General features: G+C 39.7%; 2 protein-coding genes across 2 annotated transcripts; both read right to left on the bottom strand.

Moving 5' to 3' along the window:
- Positions 1–4,511: 4,511 nt before the first annotated feature.
- RB195_017496 (uncharacterized protein) lies at positions 4,512–9,844 on the bottom strand (the record flags this gene model as incomplete). The annotated part of the gene is made up of 3 exons (XM_064184520.1): positions 4,512–4,571; positions 4,630–4,653; positions 9,692–9,844. The coding sequence occupies 3 exons, from the start codon at positions 9,842–9,844 to the stop codon at positions 4,512–4,514; spliced, it is 237 nt and encodes a 78-aa protein (XP_064040401.1).
- A 5,905-nt stretch (positions 9,845–15,749) lies between these two features.
- Positions 15,750–16,225, bottom strand: RB195_017495 (uncharacterized protein; the record flags this gene model as incomplete). Its single annotated transcript, XM_064184519.1, has 3 exons — positions 15,750–15,822; positions 15,887–15,980; positions 16,114–16,225. 3 exons carry the CDS (start codon positions 16,223–16,225, stop codon positions 15,750–15,752), a joined length of 279 nt encoding a protein of 92 aa, XP_064040400.1.
- Between the last annotated feature and the right edge of the window lie 2,739 nt (positions 16,226–18,964).

The following is an 18,964-nucleotide window of genomic DNA, read 5'->3' as shown; positions in this document are numbered from 1 at the left end:
ATGTCACTGGACTTATATGACATGCCTCTTCTGATAGTGGTCAATTACATGAAGTTGGCAGCTCAAAACTACGAATACCCACTTGGTGGTGCGGCTTGTCTCCAGAAATGTTTCCTTCAAAAATTTTTGGTGACGGTAGAGAGTATTTTGGTATTTACAAAGAAATAACTTTGCGGTTCTGCCGTAAATATTATCTCATCTAAAGTTCTAGAAGGATTTGCTGGTATGTTTACTGGAAAAAAGGCCCATTTGACAGAAATCCGGAGAAAAAATCCGATAAAATTACTTGGAAGGATTTTTGAATGCCTTTTTTTTATTACGTTGGAGTCCATCATTTCCTGGTAATGATTGCTTTTCTAAAATGTTTGTAATGTTTTCCTGTTGAGAATAACAGCTCATATATTGCGGACAGATGTCATACTGGACGACGTTTGCCAATGTCGCATGGATCTCCTTGCTTATACAGCCATGCGGTCTTGCTCTTATTCCAGTACTTAAGGACCTTGCATCCCGACCTGTTACAGACAACGATCCTCGTTACGATGTTGATGAGGACTTACTTTTCTGCAACCACTGCAAAAATGTGTTAATTTCTCGTGATGCTTACGACTGCGTGCGACTTCTTCCGCTCGCCAAAACTATCATTTGTACAAATGGAAAAAACGCGATGAAGTGGGGAAAAAACTTTGGTACAATACGTTTTCCTACAGTAAAAATATGTCTACGGATAAATGCATCAAACAGCGGAAATTCATATCCATCCGCTCGAACAAATGTTTGCCCAGTAACCGATTATATCACACCACGAAGTTCCGTTTCCCTAAGTTTGCGCCACCAAATCCAGGAAAAAATATTAAATCACACTATCGGAATATGATGTTTCGTGTTGTTGTTGGAAACGTTCGTTTCAGTTCCATCGTATTCACGCTTCTAAGGATAAATATACAAACTAAACTGTCTATCGTCGTTACTGTTTTCGTTCCTTAAAAACTTCTGTATGGAGACAGAATTTTATGAAAGGAAACCTTCAGGAAAAACAACATAACCATTGTCTAGTCAATTTTTTTAAAATTACTTAAATACTCACGACAATACTACTTTATATTAATTAATTATCTATTGTAAAATATAACTTGTTTTTTTATTTCGTTCTTTGTGCCTTGTTCTTAACAAGCATCTTTTTTATGTTTCTTGTCTTTTTTTTTCTAATGTTTCTCGTCTTTTTTCTTATTGTGGATACATATTATTACTATATTATGTATTATGTGCAGAACTCTCATAATGCAACTTTCCTCAAGATTAAACCTAGCCTAATTAAAGCTTTCAACAGAATCTCACTCTGGTACAATTAGTTAAGCGCAGAAATCTTGCAGGGAAAAAAGTGTGTCAGACAAAACAACAAATCCTAACGGGTCATACAACGTACTCACTTTAAAGTAAGCGAAGCTTCTAAGCGCTTCTTTATCCCGTCAACGAAATCTCGTATTTAGATCTCTTTTTCGGGGGAAATTGAGTTAGGTCCAGCGCAGATCAGTAAAACTGTCAGTCGACTTGAAAGCCTCAAATCAGCTTATAGTTGCGCCCTTGATTGCAGCATTTAGATGGCCCAAGCTGCGTAACTATGGCTCATGGTCGGCTGTGTTAGTGATTTTTGACTAGGAAGTGTGAGTTCCGTTCCGAAAGGAAAAAATAAACGAAACATTAAATATAGAAGAAACTTAAGTAATCTATAAATGCACGAGAGAGAGAGAACCAAACGCTTAAGCACTCGGAAGAAATCTGGGAGGAAGCGGAGTGACCAGTTTTTCTGTCAGGATAAACTAAATACCACGAGTTTGAGTTTCATCAGCCTAATACTCTCTTTTTCCACCTCTAGACAAATTGACAGAAAGACCTCACGTTGTAGCTTCTTGACTTTCGTTCGAAAATAGTTCCTACCATATAGAAATCGTAAGCATGACAACAATAATTATGGTATTTTTTCGTTAGTTAGTAAAAGAAATTTTGTTATATTCTTCTAAGAGGATCTACTGGTTTTGAAGTAGAAGAATAAAGGATAAAATGTCTCCATTAATCAATCCGCTGGGGATGCGCCACCACGTTCACTTCAATTCAGAATCATTTGAGGTTCACGAACGTGTAACTGCCCTATACAATGAATTCCGGTTTTTATCCTCCCAGACAAGTCTGGTACCAATTTATCGACCCCGAAGAGATGAAAGAATTGGTGAGCACTTGGGCGGATTTGAACCTCGAATCGATCGTGCAGGAAGCGGAACCTCTTACCGACTGCGCTAAACCCGCGCCTGGTTTTGAAGTAGGATCTCATTATTGAATAAAAAAAACACCTAACAAGAGCTGAATTTTCCTGAGAAGTCAGTTTCTTTTTGAATTAATTCAATCTAAGTATCCCATTCAATATTGCTATTTCTTCATCATCAGGTAGACGTATGACGCCGTATTGCCTCACAACCTAATCGACCTACAGCAAGAGCTTGCACAGAATCCATCCATTCGTCACTGTTCCATTTCCTTTGAAAACTGGAACTTCGTGTAGAGTTCCTCTCAACACTGAATGGTTCGAGTAACTCGTTTCGACAATGCTTGGCAGTTTAGCCTAGTAAAACAGTGTGTGGTTACAAAAGATTTCACGCTTTCTCTAAGTAAAAGACCTGTTAGGTTTTGCCTTCAGAGATGTGCGGTACGACAGCACCTTCTTGCAGCAAAGGGGGAACTCGTACACTATACACTACACTCGTACACTTAATGGTAGATTTTTTCCAGACATAGCATTTCATGCCCAGTTTTGAAATCATCGCAATGCAGACCATGAAACATTAAACAGAAATTCAGATCAGTTATTAGATCGTTTTAAAATCTTCCACTAAAAAAACATTTCAAGACTATTAAAAAAACAATCAGGATTACCACTCATAACCTTTGCTGGTCTCCATGTTAGCTTTTCATTTATCCCGACATAATGACTGGTTTTGAGCTGAGCTTTTGTTTTCTTGTGTTGAACAGGACATGAGGTCATCATAATTTTTTATTCCTAGCTAACGTTCCGGCGTCTTATCCGATCAAACGCCTTACTCCCCAAATAAGATAATCCCGGACTTGCTATTGCATAAACGAGACCTATGAGATGTTGTGTAAGACACCGATACCCTCTCCCTTTTAGGATTTAGAAGGCTGCGAAGCGTGAAAGGTGCCGACCTCGGTTTTGAGGTTGTCCTAATTCTCGAGCCTCTTGAAGTTCATGTGATGCTTGAGTGTCTGGAAGAGGAGGTAGACAGGCGTCGCAATGGTGAATGAGGCGAGTGAGCGGGCAGTGCCAGCTGTGCCATGAAGTTTTTTTTTTGTATTTAATGAGAAAGTTCCCGAAGTGGCGTACGGTCGTTTGTGCGTTGTCAAGCAGCAAATGTGTGGTAGAGCTTCGTGGCCACTTTTCTCAATTTGCGTCACAAATTTTTGAAGTTGCTTGTCGTCTATAGCTGCTGTGACAATCTTCCCAGCAGGAGGTAGTTCTTCATCCTAGTTCGTCAAAAAAAGACGGTCGTCCACAGCGCTCTCTGGAGCATGTATCTCCTTCTGCAAAGCGATTGAACCAGCGGTCATCCGCCAAACGGGAATTAGTGCTCTGGCCTAACGTATTTCTGATGCTGGCGGCTGTTCTCACACGGACCTTTTTTTACCCACATTTGTAAAGTTCAAGAACATTCTACAAGATTTTTGCACCTGCTCGAGCATTTTCTTCATTGCAAGTCTTTCCTAACAACCTAATAAATGACAAAAAGATTTCGGTGTGGGAAGGAAAGAATGGAGCTCGTTAAAGGCATCATCCCACGAATCTAGGGTGGTTTCAGGTGGGTTATGCCATTTTCTACAACGAGTTCGATTGGAGCGCGCCAGCCTCTTGCATGCGCCGCATCATCCGGGCCGTTTTTTTACGGCAATTAGGAAGAAATGGACGGAATAACTCTCCTCTCTATAATCTACGACCACGTATAGGAACTCTCCACCTGAAATTTGCACCACCCCAGATTCGTGGGGTGATGCCTTTAAATTTACTTGCATTCGTGCTCGTAAATATATATATATATATATATATATATTTCAAAACGTCATTAATACATGCAAATATAAGGGATAATATACCAGTGGTTGCTTTCTCCTTTTAGTAGAAGTTCCTATCTGATGGAAATACATTTTCAGATTTATTTATTTATTTTGATGTTATTCTGTTGAGATTTATTTGCTTCTAATACATTTGGGGATTTATCAAACAATGAATTTTTAGACTTGCTAATAGCTAAATATTTTCTCTCTTTTTTTCTTTTGGTATTTCATTAATATTCATAATTAGATTTTCACTTTGTTCTCTTCCTTTCTTTTTGTGAACTTTCAATACAGGAAATAGATAATTTTTTTCCGTTTTCGTGAACGTGTGAAATAGCACTCGATTATTTAGGCATCCTTCTAGAGCGTCAGAAATCTTCTTCTCTGCATTCCTAAACGATGTCAACAGAGTTTTCGCCGCATCCTAGCGACGCCAGACGAACTCTTTTCTTCTGAAAAATAGCGCGGCAATAAGCGATCTTTGTGTTATTCCTATTTACGGCAACCAACCAATCCATCGGCGAGCTGCTTCCCCTAAAATTGTCAGTGCTTGTCAGTCGTCGTTCGTCAACGAATCTGCTCTATCCCACTAAATCTGTCTTCTAAATTCTTTGAAAACTAGTAGACAATTCAATTTGCGAACTATTCAATTTTCGAATACTTTCTGAAAATTACAATTATGATATATTCTGGACGATGTTTTCCAGAATAGAATTTCTTCCAGTGCATTTGTCTTGCACTGCCACGGCTTCTGAAAGCTTTTCTGTGCTTGTATACATTATTATTCAGCGAAATGAATAAACGTGCCTTGGCGGAGAATAGAATATAGATAGAATATACTCTTGCTCAATAAAAAAAAATAGCTTACGAATAAATGGTGCAGCTAAAATATGTGTGCACTCGCTTTAACGTGAGGAATCGAGTGTGCGTCAGCAAATAAACAAAATAATACAGGATGCTTGGGTTTCATACTTCTCCAATCTATTTGCGGCTTTGAAAACTTAAATTGCCTATAAATGATTAGTAATATTGAAAGTAATCCTTACTCTTTTCGGCAGATTTTCTGGGTTAGGAATGACCTGAATACGGTTAGTATCCCACATGATGTTCTCTAGAAATGAAGTCATTAAACATTCGACTAAATCACCTGCACTTGCCTTTTTCCAGGCCTACTTTCTCTTCTTTTTTTTCATTGTTATTTTTTTCGGCCACATTAAAGGTGTTTGTTGTCTACGACAATGCACTCTGCGCATATTTGAAAGGAATAGCCGCCCACAAACTCGGGTGTGAACACAACTGAAAATAATAACGCGGTTAGTCCGTGTGTATGTGTCTGTGTGTGTTTGCGTCTTTCACGAAAATAAATACTCCATGAAGATGAGAAAGCTTGCACAGTTAGGTACCGTACCAGCGTAACACACCTAATACGCAATAACTGTCAGTGGTTACATACATATGAAACATGTTACGGGACAGGTTGCGTTCAGTCATGTGTTGAGGAGAGCATAAACCTTCGCGAGAAATGTCATCTCTAATTTTACAAAGCAGTGTAAAAGATTAGCCGTTAGATTATACACATGGATTGAAAGTTTTTGTTTAGTGCTGTCAGGAACTGCACGAACTTATCGCATTCTCTTTCGTAATTTTTCTCCTGAAGTTCTTCATAGTTTAAGTATCTTTTTTCTTGCAGAACTCAAAAAAACCAAGAAGTTGTGATTTATGATTTCCTTCCAGTCAATATCTTTTGAGAGGGCTTTTTTTCTGCAAGTTTCACAGATGCAACATATTTAGGAATAGCAATTATGTCTTTAAATCCCGCTGCAGAAAAAGCACGTTATGACGCTCACAAGATTAACTTAAATACGACAAAAAAGATTTGTATATAAAAGTTCGTCATATTTCTAATCCCGCATAGGATTAAATCCTTGCCTTCTTTCTTCTTTCAATATTTTCATCTTTTCAGAATTTCCACAAAGAGTTCTTTCTTACCGTTAGTGTTTTCTTCCACATGAGCAATGTTTGCTACTTCGTCCATCAGTGTATCTGTTCCTTTTTTTCATAACTGCAAAGCTTCCAGTGCTCCCGCTTTTTCATGTAGTTTTGAAAAGAAATCTTCGAAGACCTCTTCGAAATTTGCACCAAACTTTCGTTCCCACTTTTTTTGGTTTTTAATGTAACTCAGATCCTAAACATGTTTTCGCTCGAAAAAGTGAGGTCGAGGTGTGGTGCCACGACTTCGAATGAGCGGGTTGAAGGCACTGGGGCGAGTTCCACGATGCTGAAGGGCAGAAGATGTGCTGGAACGAGTTTCGCCACATCTTTCCGCCTTCTGAGGTTCGGACTGGTGCGCTTGCGCCAGACAACGCTTGGTATGGGTCACACATGTCTCGGGGGAAATCGTAAGTAAAATTTCGAATTTGAGGTTCCTTGGTGTCTCAATCCAATTTTTTCCTAATGATTTTTTCTTAACATCTTTCCTTTCTAGAGCATATATTCTAATCTCTTAAAAAATAATTTTCCACTCCAGTTCGTGCCCTTACACACGGAGTTATCGTTTTCATCTTTGTTTCATCTGTGTACTTCACACAATCCGTAGGCGAGCTTTTCAGCCGATGTTTCGTCCTACGTGTTGCACCTGTGAGCATCACTGGAGTAGGGTTCGAGTAGAATACGAAATGTTTGTCTCATCGAGTGAGGTATCGATGCTCTTGTGAGGCATCTGTATTCCATGACATTGCTAATGCTATTTTTTTTTTCTTCAGGATAAAAAATCCTTTTTCAATAACAAACCGTTCACACTCGATCGGCCCCGAAAGAAAGCACTGTTTTCATCGTTCTTTTTCGGTTTCTAGTATCTTTCGGATTTATTTGGCGGATGCAGGAGCCAAACTGCCGAAATTTGTGTTTTGTGGGCGAACCTTGATTATTTGCAAACAAAATGAATTTATTCCTGCTCGTGTGTTCACCTTCATTTCTGGAAAAGATCTGTGCACTTTTGAAGTTATAAACACTCTAAACTGAATCCGTTTGCAGTTTGAAAAAATCTAATGGCTACTGCAGGTGCTGCTCATTATGAGGAGAAGGTAGGCCTTTCTTGAAAATACCCCAAGAAATTTTCTTTTCGCTCTCTAAAATTAAATCGTGCCAAGATTCCACAGATAAATACACGGATGAAAAACCGGCCTTCTGCAACTGCATGTCTCCAAAGTAGAAGGAAAGCTGGGATTATTCTTGGGAATACGTCAAGGACTTTTTTCTCTCCAGATATCGAACGCGTATGTATAATTAATTTTTCCTTACATTAATTTAGTTTTACCTTAGTGCGTGCATGGGAATCCATTAATTCCTGGTTTACGTAACCTATAATGCAACCTGTTATTTCTTTGCTGTTTTTCTAAGTATAGGGCGGCGTTTACGTAAGAAATTATAATCAACTGCAATTGAATGTTACGTTTTTGCTTATAAGCTAGAATCGGAAATTTACTATTCGCGTATTTGTTACTATTACTAGTTCGATTTCCACACAGCATTTTGGCCAAAAATATCCCCCTCTGCAGGTCTGCATCTCACGTTCACATGCAGACTCTACGATTTCTTCGAATTTCTCTGAAGTTATTGATTTTTCTTGGATTAGCCTAGAAACTGAGAAATTATTAGCTCGTTATTTCTATTCTATGAAAAATCTTATCGGCTCTGCGTTGTCGTATTGTTTTTTTTAAATGCCTGCAATTTTCAAGTTGCCATTTTGACGCCTTCGCCAGAACAGTTGTTTATTGTGCTTAAGATAGTTTATGATGAAGCAGTAGAGTGCAAATAACAATGAAATGATGAAGACGTCCGGAATGTGTCTCAAACCGATTACGGCTATAATAACCAGGGATATTTTTGAACAATGCTTCAGGTGTTGCACTAGTACGCATGAAAAAGGTCGCGTCAGTGTGCATAAAAAAGGTCGAGTGTCCTTCAATGACTTTGTCCTCTGGAAGGACAATTTTTGCGTGTATTATTTTGCAACGCATATCATATGTTCGGCATGAGCTATTCAAGAACGAAACTACCGTGAAATATTGCCTTACAGTTCCAACTGACAAAAATCGCATTGGAAATATGCTCGTTTTATGCCTCCTATTCTTAATTTAGAGAGATTCAACATTTTGGGTTTTTTTCTTGATCAATTACGAAATGACTCTAATGACCAAATGCATTTGCACCGAGTCAACAAGTCAGTAAAATAATCTTGGATAGCGCGGTTGGAAAACGAGGTCCCCAATAACTCTACTACCATCCATTTTTATTTGCATTACCTTTTGAGGGAAATTTTATTTAATGTGGATCTTGACAGTCCAGCTCAACTGTGGTCTGTACTTCACCCACTACCTCCGCCTAACATATAGTCCCCAGTTGTCGACGCTTGTGCTCCAACTAGAAGAGTAAAAAACTTGGAAAGTATTAGAAAGATGTAAGATGAAAATAGGAGTTTTCTTGTTGTAATCTTTTTCCATTCCTTGCTCGAAATACTTGTTAGAAGCCCTTGTTAGCCGTCGTCTTCTGCGTTTTTAGAGGATTCGGAAGTGTGAAGAATTTCCATGAATTTTTTTTCCGCAAATACGTAGTAGTTAAGGCTACCGTGCAACAATTATCCTGTCGCTGAAATAGCTGGTTTCTGGGAAACGCAAAGCGTGCGGAAACATGTCTCTCAGAATTTCCATCTATCTTTTATGCAATGGAATAGGTAGCTGATTTTTAGTTTTTGGACGAATCTCTCATTGTTTTTTCTGCTCTCCTTTTTTCTCAAATACAGTGTTTCTCAATGTTTGTGTAGCATTCTATCGAAATTCAATTAATCAATCAAGTATTTCTTTCTTGGTGCAAGAATGTTTCAAAGGAGCGATTAGTTCGTCGCATTTTCAATTTTTCGTTGCTTCGGCTCCATGTGGTTTATAGAGGACATTTCCACAATTTATTTTACCATTTCTGAAGGTTATGTTGACAACATGCATCTCTCAGTTGTTAACTATGGATGACTCTCTTCAATTTGAATGGATACTAAAATATTGAATTATTAATAAATGGCTTTTGTCGATCTTAACGATTGGTTATTATCCATACTTCAAATTTTTTCCATATTCTATTACCTTGTGATTCTCTATAACTTTAGTTTAAAATTAGATTTCCAATCATTTTGAACAGCATTTTAACTCGATCCTAGCATCAATAGGATAGTTTTTTCCCAACCTCTAGAGACAGGTCCTCTAGAGATACTGCTTATATCATACCTCCACTAATTTTATCTTCAAGTTTCTTAAAATAGTATTTCCAGATCTACTTTCTCAACTTCTTGTCCCTAATCTCCTGTCCCTCTACTTTTCTAGGTCAACTATCAGTTATCGATTTATATCTGAAAACAACAGCAGTCCATGAGTAGTGCCTCATTACATATGTTTTGTTTCATCGCTTAAATCCTCTAGCAAAATATTATTTAATATTCCATGCGTAACGTTGACTCAAGTTTTTGTCTGAAGATAGCACAGTTTCCTATGGAATTAGGTATTATACTTACTTACTCACTTACTTGAATAGCCTGCATCTCTTCCACTCGTTTCGCTCCCTTGCTATTGTCATCAAAGATGTTCCCAAGTTTCGTGAGTGACGTTGACGAGGTCTGTGAGGAGTATCCAACTGAGCTCTCAGCTGGTACATCCGTGTAGCGAGCACGTCGCCCCATCTCGGTCTCCCTCGAGGGCGTTTAGCATCTTTTGGGATCCACTCTAGCGTTCTTCTAGTCCATCTATCGTCGATTCTTCTCATAATGTGACCGACCCAACTATGCTTTGCTTTCGATATAAATTGCGCTGGGTTGCGAAGACGGGACATTCCTCTTAACTCGGAGCTGCGAAGAGCGGCTAGGTGTTGTGTGCGTCGGCTTAACTTCAGAAGACATCTCTCAAGGGCTCTGTGGCCAGTAAGTAGCTACCTAGACGTATCAGCGGTGTCTGCCCACGTCTCCGCTGCGTAACAGAGCGCTGGAAGAACTGTCGAGTCGAACAGATGGACACGAAGATCTTGGTCCGTCACTTAGTCCGTAACTTCTCTGATGGCTGCGAATACTGCCCATGCTGCTCTCATTCTTCTATTCAGTTCTTCCTTCAAGTCGTTTTCCACGTTCAGAACGTTCGGGGTATACGTATGACGAAGTTTCCACGATCTGGGAGCCTTCAAGTTGTACTCCTCCGTCCTCGCAGTAGGCGTTCTTCATGAACTGTGTCTTCTTTCTGTTTATTCGTAGTCCTATTCTCGTCCCTGCTTCGTTCAATTCATTGAGGATGTTTCTGCTTCATTGGTACGGCTCGAAAAGAGAACGATGTCGTCCGCGAAACGAAGGTTCGAGAGAAATCTTCCATCAACACGTATGCCCCTTTCTTCCCAGGAAAGTGATTTCATTATCCATTGCAATGCAGCCGTAAACAGCTTCGGCGATATAGTATCGCCTTGTCGTAGCCCCATTCCAATGGGTATGGTGAGATACATCGCAGTTCGACGAGTCACCTCCACGGCACAATGAGGTGGTAAACCATCGTGGAGGATTAGGTATCACAGTAGTGGGAATTTGTTGTTTTTAGATGTTCAAGCATTGAAACAAATGCTGTTTTCATATGGTGGAAGTTGTTTGAGTATTTCTTTTGTTTTGAGTAATTAATCTACTTTTTTGCATTGTAAACGTTCAAGCTTATGTACAATATTATGCGGTGCTTAAAACTAGACTGCGTACTATTTGATACTTTGAAAAAACTATTTTTTTACTTCTGTTTTATTTTTCTTTATTTTAATGGGGCGGGTGTGGCGCAGTCGGTTAGAGGTCCGTTGTAGCCACATGGTCGATGGTTCGAAACCGCCCTAGTGCTCACCAAGCCTTTCATCCTTCCGGGGTCGATAAATTGACAGACTTGTCTGGGAGGATAAAAACACTAACTTGATCATCGGCTGGCCCCCGCAAGTCATTGTATAGGCCAACACGCGTTCCAAAACCTCAACGATTACGAATTCCAGTAAAACGCGTTGGCGCATACCAAGTGGATTGATACGCCAGTGACTTTGTCCTTTTTATTTTAATGCAGAGACGAGAAAGTACTAGATCGGGCTGGAACTCCTAAATAACTTCTGTATTGTTTTTCATACATTTCTCTAGGTAGCGGGAAACAGTTGATTCTGAAGTATTGTGCTTCTCTGCTAACTTGTTGGAGGTGGATTTTGTTCCAATATTAACTTCGAAATTCATTCAACTTCAAAAACGCCGCCGCCCGTTTCTCCTAATTTTTCAAACCGCAGCACTCTTAGCTTGTTTAAAATTCCAACTTATATCATTTATTATCTTAAAATACCTCATTGCATCAAATTTTTTGACCCTGCTCTTTCAAGGTGAACAGAAAAAAAGTTGAACGTAACGTTCACAACACTAGACTGTTGTATAAGGACTCGAAATTGTGTCTGCGTAACGAGTGTAACGATTACAAGGACCACTTTTTTGTGTAACCCATTGTATTTGTGAACCATAACATATCTTTGCGTACCATGTACCGGAGCGGAAGTTACTTATGACTCAACCTGATAGAATAACCGCATCTACGAAGCTAAAGGCAGCATATCACGAAATCGACGTAGTGTGGGTGTCCGCTGTGTAACATGGGGTTTGAGATGCAGATGACGAGTATAAGTGCCGTCCTTCTATATCGTCCTGAGAAACGGCGTTTCCCAAGGTTTCGGCGAGAACCTTGTGCAAGCGACGCATCTACGAGCAAGCGGTCAAAAACCAATTATGTGTCCGTAGGAAGACGAAGATTGTGGAAGAGACGGTGTTTCCCACCTCGTTTCTTAGGACGATAAAGGGAAATTAAAGAGTGGGGTGGGGAGCCGTACTCGTTATCTTCATCACGATCTCTATGTTATGTTTTCCATCACATTTGCACATTATGTCAATTTCGTGATACGCTGTCTTTAAAGCGATTCCGAATTTTCCTCCTGTAACTACTGGACTGCCTATGGTTATTTTCAAAGAATTTCTGGTGTTAAAATTCGATCACTTCTGATGAGAGCTGGTAACATTCAAGGGTGGTGGAGTTTAGTACATTTCAAAGCAAATAAGTTAAAGTATACATGAAAAACAGATTTTCAAAGTCCGCACTATGGTCTTATTGGAGACTAAATACATTTCAATCCATAACGCGGAGGAATACGACGATAATGAGCCCTCGTAAAGGGAAAACCTTTTAAGCAGTAATATGAGGAGAACATAAATAGAATGAATATAATGCATCCATTTTCTGCTCTTCGCTAGAAGAACACCTCTTTTTGTCATATCCACGTCCTCCCTCGAAGGGCGTGACTTCTTTTTGCAGCTCTTAAAATTCCACTCTGATTTTATCCCGGGAATCATGGCCGTGCCAAAACCATTGTCATACAGTACAAGATCTTTTGTAGGTTTCTCATTGTATTAGGGAGTACCCATAAGCAATCACTTATTCCAGTGGCAGCGTAGAAAAAACAAATTCACTTACATTCAATTTGTATCTTCAGTCGATTATGTAATCTCCGTTCGTAATCCAGGAACGTTTGATATCTTCCTGTTAGAGTTTCAATCCCCCGTCCACAAAATTTCGTTTCTTTTGAAGAAAAATAAAATTCTAAATGAGTTTGAATTTCATAGATATTTTTGAAACTTTATTCCCCAGGGAATGTTGCATCGATCGGAATAAACAAAAATTAGACGGTCCTCTGTATGGAGAATATGATGGATTTGGTAAAACCTCCAAGTTTAACTGCCTTATTTTTTTCCTGGGTTAATCTTGCAGCTTGGCATTATCGTGAAACTCAACAGGGCGTCCAAGTTCAGTTTAGAGTCCAAGTTAAAATCAACAGTTAACCGCTGAAAAATTTTCTAAACCAGCGTTTTCACTCATTGGCTTTCAATACGTCTCCAGATACATCACAAATTTTTTTTCTTGCAATCGTTGCATTGCCACCCAATTTAAAATGAAGCAGCACACAATGACCTATAAGTTCTTCAGTTGGTTGATTTTTCTCAACTTTGCAACGGTGTAATGAAAACGTTTGAATTTAATTTCCACAAAAGTCGAGCCTACGAATTGTAATATTCCCGCAAACAAACAAGTCTTTATCCATTCGCGCTCTGAACTAGACTGAAGCAAACATTCTACACTAATTATTATTGATTATCCTTAATACGTTTATCAGCATCGGTATCAGTTAATGAAACTGTTGATGATACATTGTGATGCAGCGGCTACCGTACGTGTCGTCATCATATGCTTACCCAAACACAAACAGATCCCGCTTACACATCTTTCTAATTCTAAAAAAGGAGCAGTACCTGTATTTTTTGGCAAACTTGATGACAAATACGGATGCAAAACCTTCTTTGTTTTATTTGAACTGCATTTGGCAGCTTTGGCATTTTTTAAAAATAATTCACGGTAAGTTCTTCTCAATCTTGTTTTATAAGAAACTAAAGTGGAGAGAACAAATTTATGAGGAAATATAATCAATTCTAAGGTTTTTTACTTATGATTGCGTGCGTATATGGCGTGATCTACTATGTACGTGCATGGGATTCATACGGTGTTTTTTTCGTGTCCAAACAAATCATCATTTATTAACCAATCACGACTGCACGCGAAGTTGCGATTTTAATCATTTGCAGGTGTCCGCTGTTCAGATTCGTTTAATACGGACTCACGACAACAAATGAGACATGAACATAGCGAATTTTTGATCGGTTTGTAATACGATAGCGTTAATTAGCTCAAAAAATTATAATCCGAAAACATATCAACCTATTTAAAGGCTGTATTACTTAACCTTCCACTGGTTTTCTTAAATATCCTTTCTTTGTTGCTCGTATTTTTTTTTGCTCTATCACTGCTCTCACTCTATATCATTACTTTCCAATCTTTTTTTTCCTATTCATATTACTACAAACCTTAGTGACAATCTGTATTCCCACTCTTTTTTTGAAATGATTGGAAACTTCACCCAGGAACTTTTTATTTGGATTTTGCCCTTGATTTACCTTGACGTTCTGCGAACTAGCGATACCAGGAAGTTGAAAATAGGATACGGAACTGCGAAGGGTTCAGCTATCTACATATCTGGAGCAGCACTTTTAAATGCTTGGGTTTTTTTTAATGTGTGTCCTTGCCTGCAAATTCGTAATGCTTCGGTGGAGGAAAATGCAAAGAATTCTAGCTATCGCTTTCAGACATGCTTTCATTGAGTGTTCCGCCGCAACGTAGTGCCAGGTCGTTGAGCCCGTCACCCGTGCGTCAGAATATCCACTTGTTGAGAACCGACTCTGAACGAGGTGAGAATTATTTCTTCCGTTTTTTTTTTTGGAATTTCCTTTACTTAACTAGCTTAGAGGATTAGCTTTACTTAATTAGTTAGATGCAACATGCCTATTTTTGAGATCTCCTGTTCTTCCTTGTTAAGAAGGATAAAGTTACTGGCGTATCAATCCACTTGGGATGCGCCAACGCGTTTTACTGGAATTCGTAATCGTTGAGGTTTCTGAAACGCGTGTTGGCCTATACCATGACTTGCGGGGGTCAGCCGATGATCAAGTCTGTGTTTTTATCCTTCCAGACAAGTGTGGTAGCAATTTATCGATCCCGGAAGGACGAAAGGCAGTAATAATCTCGGAAACGGTGTTTTTTTTCTGAAATTCTCCTCCAATTTTCTTATGCTATACTTATCATTGTCTTTGAAGTGCAACTGGTGACTGCAATGCCTCTGCTATAGTTTATCTATCCGCTGTTCACTTTTACAGAAGCCGCACCCACAGCATGCCAAACAAGTACATACTGTTGCGGTCATGCAGTTCAAAATAGGAATATCCTTTCCTTGCAGAAATCAGTAAAGAAAACCAGATTTTATTCAGAATACAACATTTCAATTTTTCCTGCTTCTTTATTCATGATCTCATGAGCTGACTATGCTTGTGACTTTTTTTTACGAAAGGCAGAAAGTGGTCTTCTGCGAACCACTGCTTGCTAGCGACCGATAAACTACTGAAATTCCAAATATTACAACTGATAATTGTGATTTGTCCATTTCCTACGTTGCTGTGAGATTTTTTTGTTTCATATCTTTTCCTGTCTAGTGCCATCTCTATCGCTTATTTACTTATTTTTCTTTTCTCTTTTTTCGTAATGCTCAAAAATCTGCTCAGATATCTGATCTATGAATTCTTTGTAGGCAACTATGAGCAGGTTTTTCAAATGCTTCAAAAGCATCCCGTCAGTGCACAATATTCTGTTGTTACTTACCTTTTTCAAACGACGGGCGGATGTTACGGCCTAACGTAACTATCCGCATCTTCGCCGAAGTGTGTCGTCCCTGACATATCCTAAACTAAATTTTCTCAAATCTTCTATTACCACATCCGCCCATAACCTTCATGTGCGACCAAGAGGTTTCTTCCAATTTCAGTCTGGGAGCATCCTCAGGACAACTTGAACGAGAGCTCCTCATAGTGTGGCTAAAGAAGTGTAGACGGTTCTCTGTGGTCGCTTCTGAAGGCCTGCAAAGTGCAGATATTCTCCACATGTCATCTACCGCTACACCATATTCACCTCTAAGGGAAGTTCTTCGCTATAGCACACCATTGGCCAGAAGTATCCTGGCAGTTGTCTGAACAATTTCTTTTCATACAGTCGAGTTTTTCATACATCGTCATCACGATCGACGATACTACCGATACAAAGTCTCCATACACCATGATAGCACAAATCGCAGATAGGTAGACTCGCGGCTTGACTTCGTTGGCATTAGGAGTCGACCACAGGCTCCTGAAATGAAATCAATGCCGAATTTTAATCCTGCGCATCCTTGCTGAGTGTCTCTCTCGTGACCGCCACTGTTCTACAGCATACAGCCCAAATAACAGGACTCATTCACGAGTTCAGTAGGTTGTCCGTCCACCCTGATTCTCGTTATTCTCGTCAAAGGCCTCGTAGCGACCCACGTCGTACTCGAGTTTGACCAAGGGAGGTGCAGATGGTGACACAATGTCATCGACGGCAAAATTGAACATAAAGGTCCCGCTACAGCCCCCTTCCTCACTCCGATTTCTAATTGGATTCCACTTAGAACGATGAGGTTAATCCAGATGATGATCGATTGGCAGGTGTTTCTCTTCTAGGTGAAGAAACCTATTCCATTAGTAGACGAGTTGCGTTGAGAAGACGGACTCGGTATGGAGAATCAAAAGTGGCTTCAAAGTTTGGGAAAGCTAACCCTAGAGGCTTCGAATACCCCTGTCATACTTCATTCATTCTCCTCACCATAAAATCCTGGTTAACAAAATTCGATAGACCAGGACAAAAGCCGGCTTGTTCGTTGTGGGTGGTTTTCTCGCGATGTTTGGTTACACGATATGGGATAATCCGCTCCGTGGCCTTTTACATTACACGCAGCACTGATATCCCTCGGGAATACCTGGATTCCGTGACGGATAGCTGCTGGTGGAGAGGAAACGTAATTGCGTAACAACGGTGAGGTTAATCCAGTTGATGATCGAACAGCGGTGGTTTCTCTTCTTCTATTCACGTCATCAAATAGGTGAAGGAACTTCCCCGGTACACAGTTAGGAAACGAGTTCCTTGACGGATAGCTTTTGGTGGAGATGAATCATAATGGCGTGCCTCCACGAGTCAGGTGTCCTTCCGTTAATTCATAATATACAGATGATTTTCGTCAGTTCACAGATCCCAGAAGGAACCAGATTATTATTGTTCATTTTTTGAATGCACACTAGAACCTTTGACTCTGTATGTGAATCTTCGTTGACCGCGGTGTACGTCTGTCTTTGGGCGTGCACGAGTTCAGGGATTGACGGCGCTTGTCGGTTCAACAAAGTGTTAAAATGCTCCCTCCAGTTGGGCAAGATTGCCTCATCACAGCTACTCCGTTGGCTGTTTTCAGGACAGGCGAATTCCTCTTCATCTTGCCGCTATACCACAATAACACACTAACCGAGTATGGGATTTCCTCGATTTTTTTCCCCACTTTTTTCAAACTCTTTCGTCCTTGACGTCCATTTGTTCTCAGAAGTGAGTTTCAGCTAACCATGTAACTTTCTTCTCATGGCTGAAGTCACCAATAGTGCGAGCAACACATATAGAAATGAACGTGAATTTTATCTTAGTAAATGTAAAGGCGAGCTTCTCTCCACGGTGTCGAGACCTGGAGCGCTTTCTTTGCAGCGTCTTGAACGCGATTAGTGAAAGATAGTCAGCGTCATCAACAAGTCAGCCCTGGTCCATAATCCAATATTGATCAACACTCGTTGGCGGAACTTTCTCCTGGATTCTTATTTCGTTATTCTGATCGAGTTTTAGTTGGTGTTAAACTCCACATGCCCTTTACTGGAAACGTACCATCAAAATGAGAAGAACTGGGCGGTGGTCGACCACAACGTCGCAAATAGCTTTGAATTTTTTAATATCTAACAAAAAGGTTACATTCTGACAAAAGGTTCTTTGTCAGAATGTAATCGGGCTTAAGCTTACGAGTCGGATCTTCCGCTTTTGCTGCTCTTATGGCGTTAAAGGGATTGTCCCTTACCACGTAGGCCGATAGCTTCGATGATTCCTCCTAAACGTGGATTCAATGATGAGGTTTGTCTGCTCGCAGGGGTCCTTCAGACATTAGTTATCCGAATTTTGCTGCGCGGAATTAAATCATTTTTTAAGCACGTTGGATTGTCCGTCGGTTTGTTACAGTCCAGACGTTTAGTTGTCTCTGAGCCGGCATTCGTACAAAAAAGCATTTTGACGATGTTGGTCCGTACTCCTCTACCAGGTTGCTGTGGCCAACACCTATTGCTCAGCCTCCTACTTTGCTTTCATCAGCATCGCAGCAATAGATGGTGTTCTTGTTGACACTTATGATGGGGTTGTCCCTGATGCGTGTTTCCTGCAATGCAACAATTTGCATGCAAACATCGCAGAGGTCTGAGCTGAGCTACTTTTTGCAGTTCATATCTTCGAATTTTCTTGTTTGTTGCGTTTGTTGAACAGTATTTTATAAATTATGATCAATTTTGAAGACAACGTGGGCTGCAAGGCTGCCGTCTTACATTCATTCCTCATTCGTCTGCTACTTTCAATTACACTCTACATCCAAGGAGATACATCAAAGAACACCTAATAGATTTCTTTTCTTTTATTCTATTTCTTGTCGCAGAGAAGTAGAGAATACTTTTGGTTTCCATGTGAACACAACGTGACCTTTTCAGACAAATTTTTCGTTGCTCTTTTATAAGGGTTGACTGTAAATAAAATTACTCACTTAATTATTTGACAAATATGGTGTTTTTGCCTGACACGTTTGTCCTATTTGACAGGATGGTGTTTTCGACTGACGAGCTTACCACATCTTTGTCGAGAAGCGTCATCTTTCACTATAGCCCTCCACAACCTTCTCAGCTTTGAGCTCCCACAGAATGAATATTTTCGTCACTGTTCTATATCCTGCGAGATTTGGGGTCTTGCGTGAACTGTCTACCGACACCGAATGATACATAACACAATAGTAATAAACAATAATGTAAGAGCAATTTCATGAAAGTGACTCTCTTTCCTTGATTTGAAAGATTCCAGATATCTTCTGTTAGAATTCTGATAATTCGTCTTTTCCTTAGCATAGATGTTATGAAGATTTTGCAAAGTTCAATATGTTTCTCTTATTTTAGCCAGCAGTAAAATTACTTCTTGCAGTCTGTATAGAATTGAGAATTTTGGGCATAGTTATTCCTAGGACGACATTCCAC

The sequence above is a fragment of the Necator americanus genome, chromosome II (genome assembly GCF_031761385.1).
Source record: "Necator americanus strain Aroian chromosome II, whole genome shotgun sequence".
Classification (NCBI taxonomy): Eukaryota; Metazoa; Nematoda; class Chromadorea; order Rhabditida; family Ancylostomatidae; genus Necator; species Necator americanus.
Note: the sequence above shows the minus strand (reverse complement) of the source record. Positions and strands in the feature narration are given on the sequence as shown.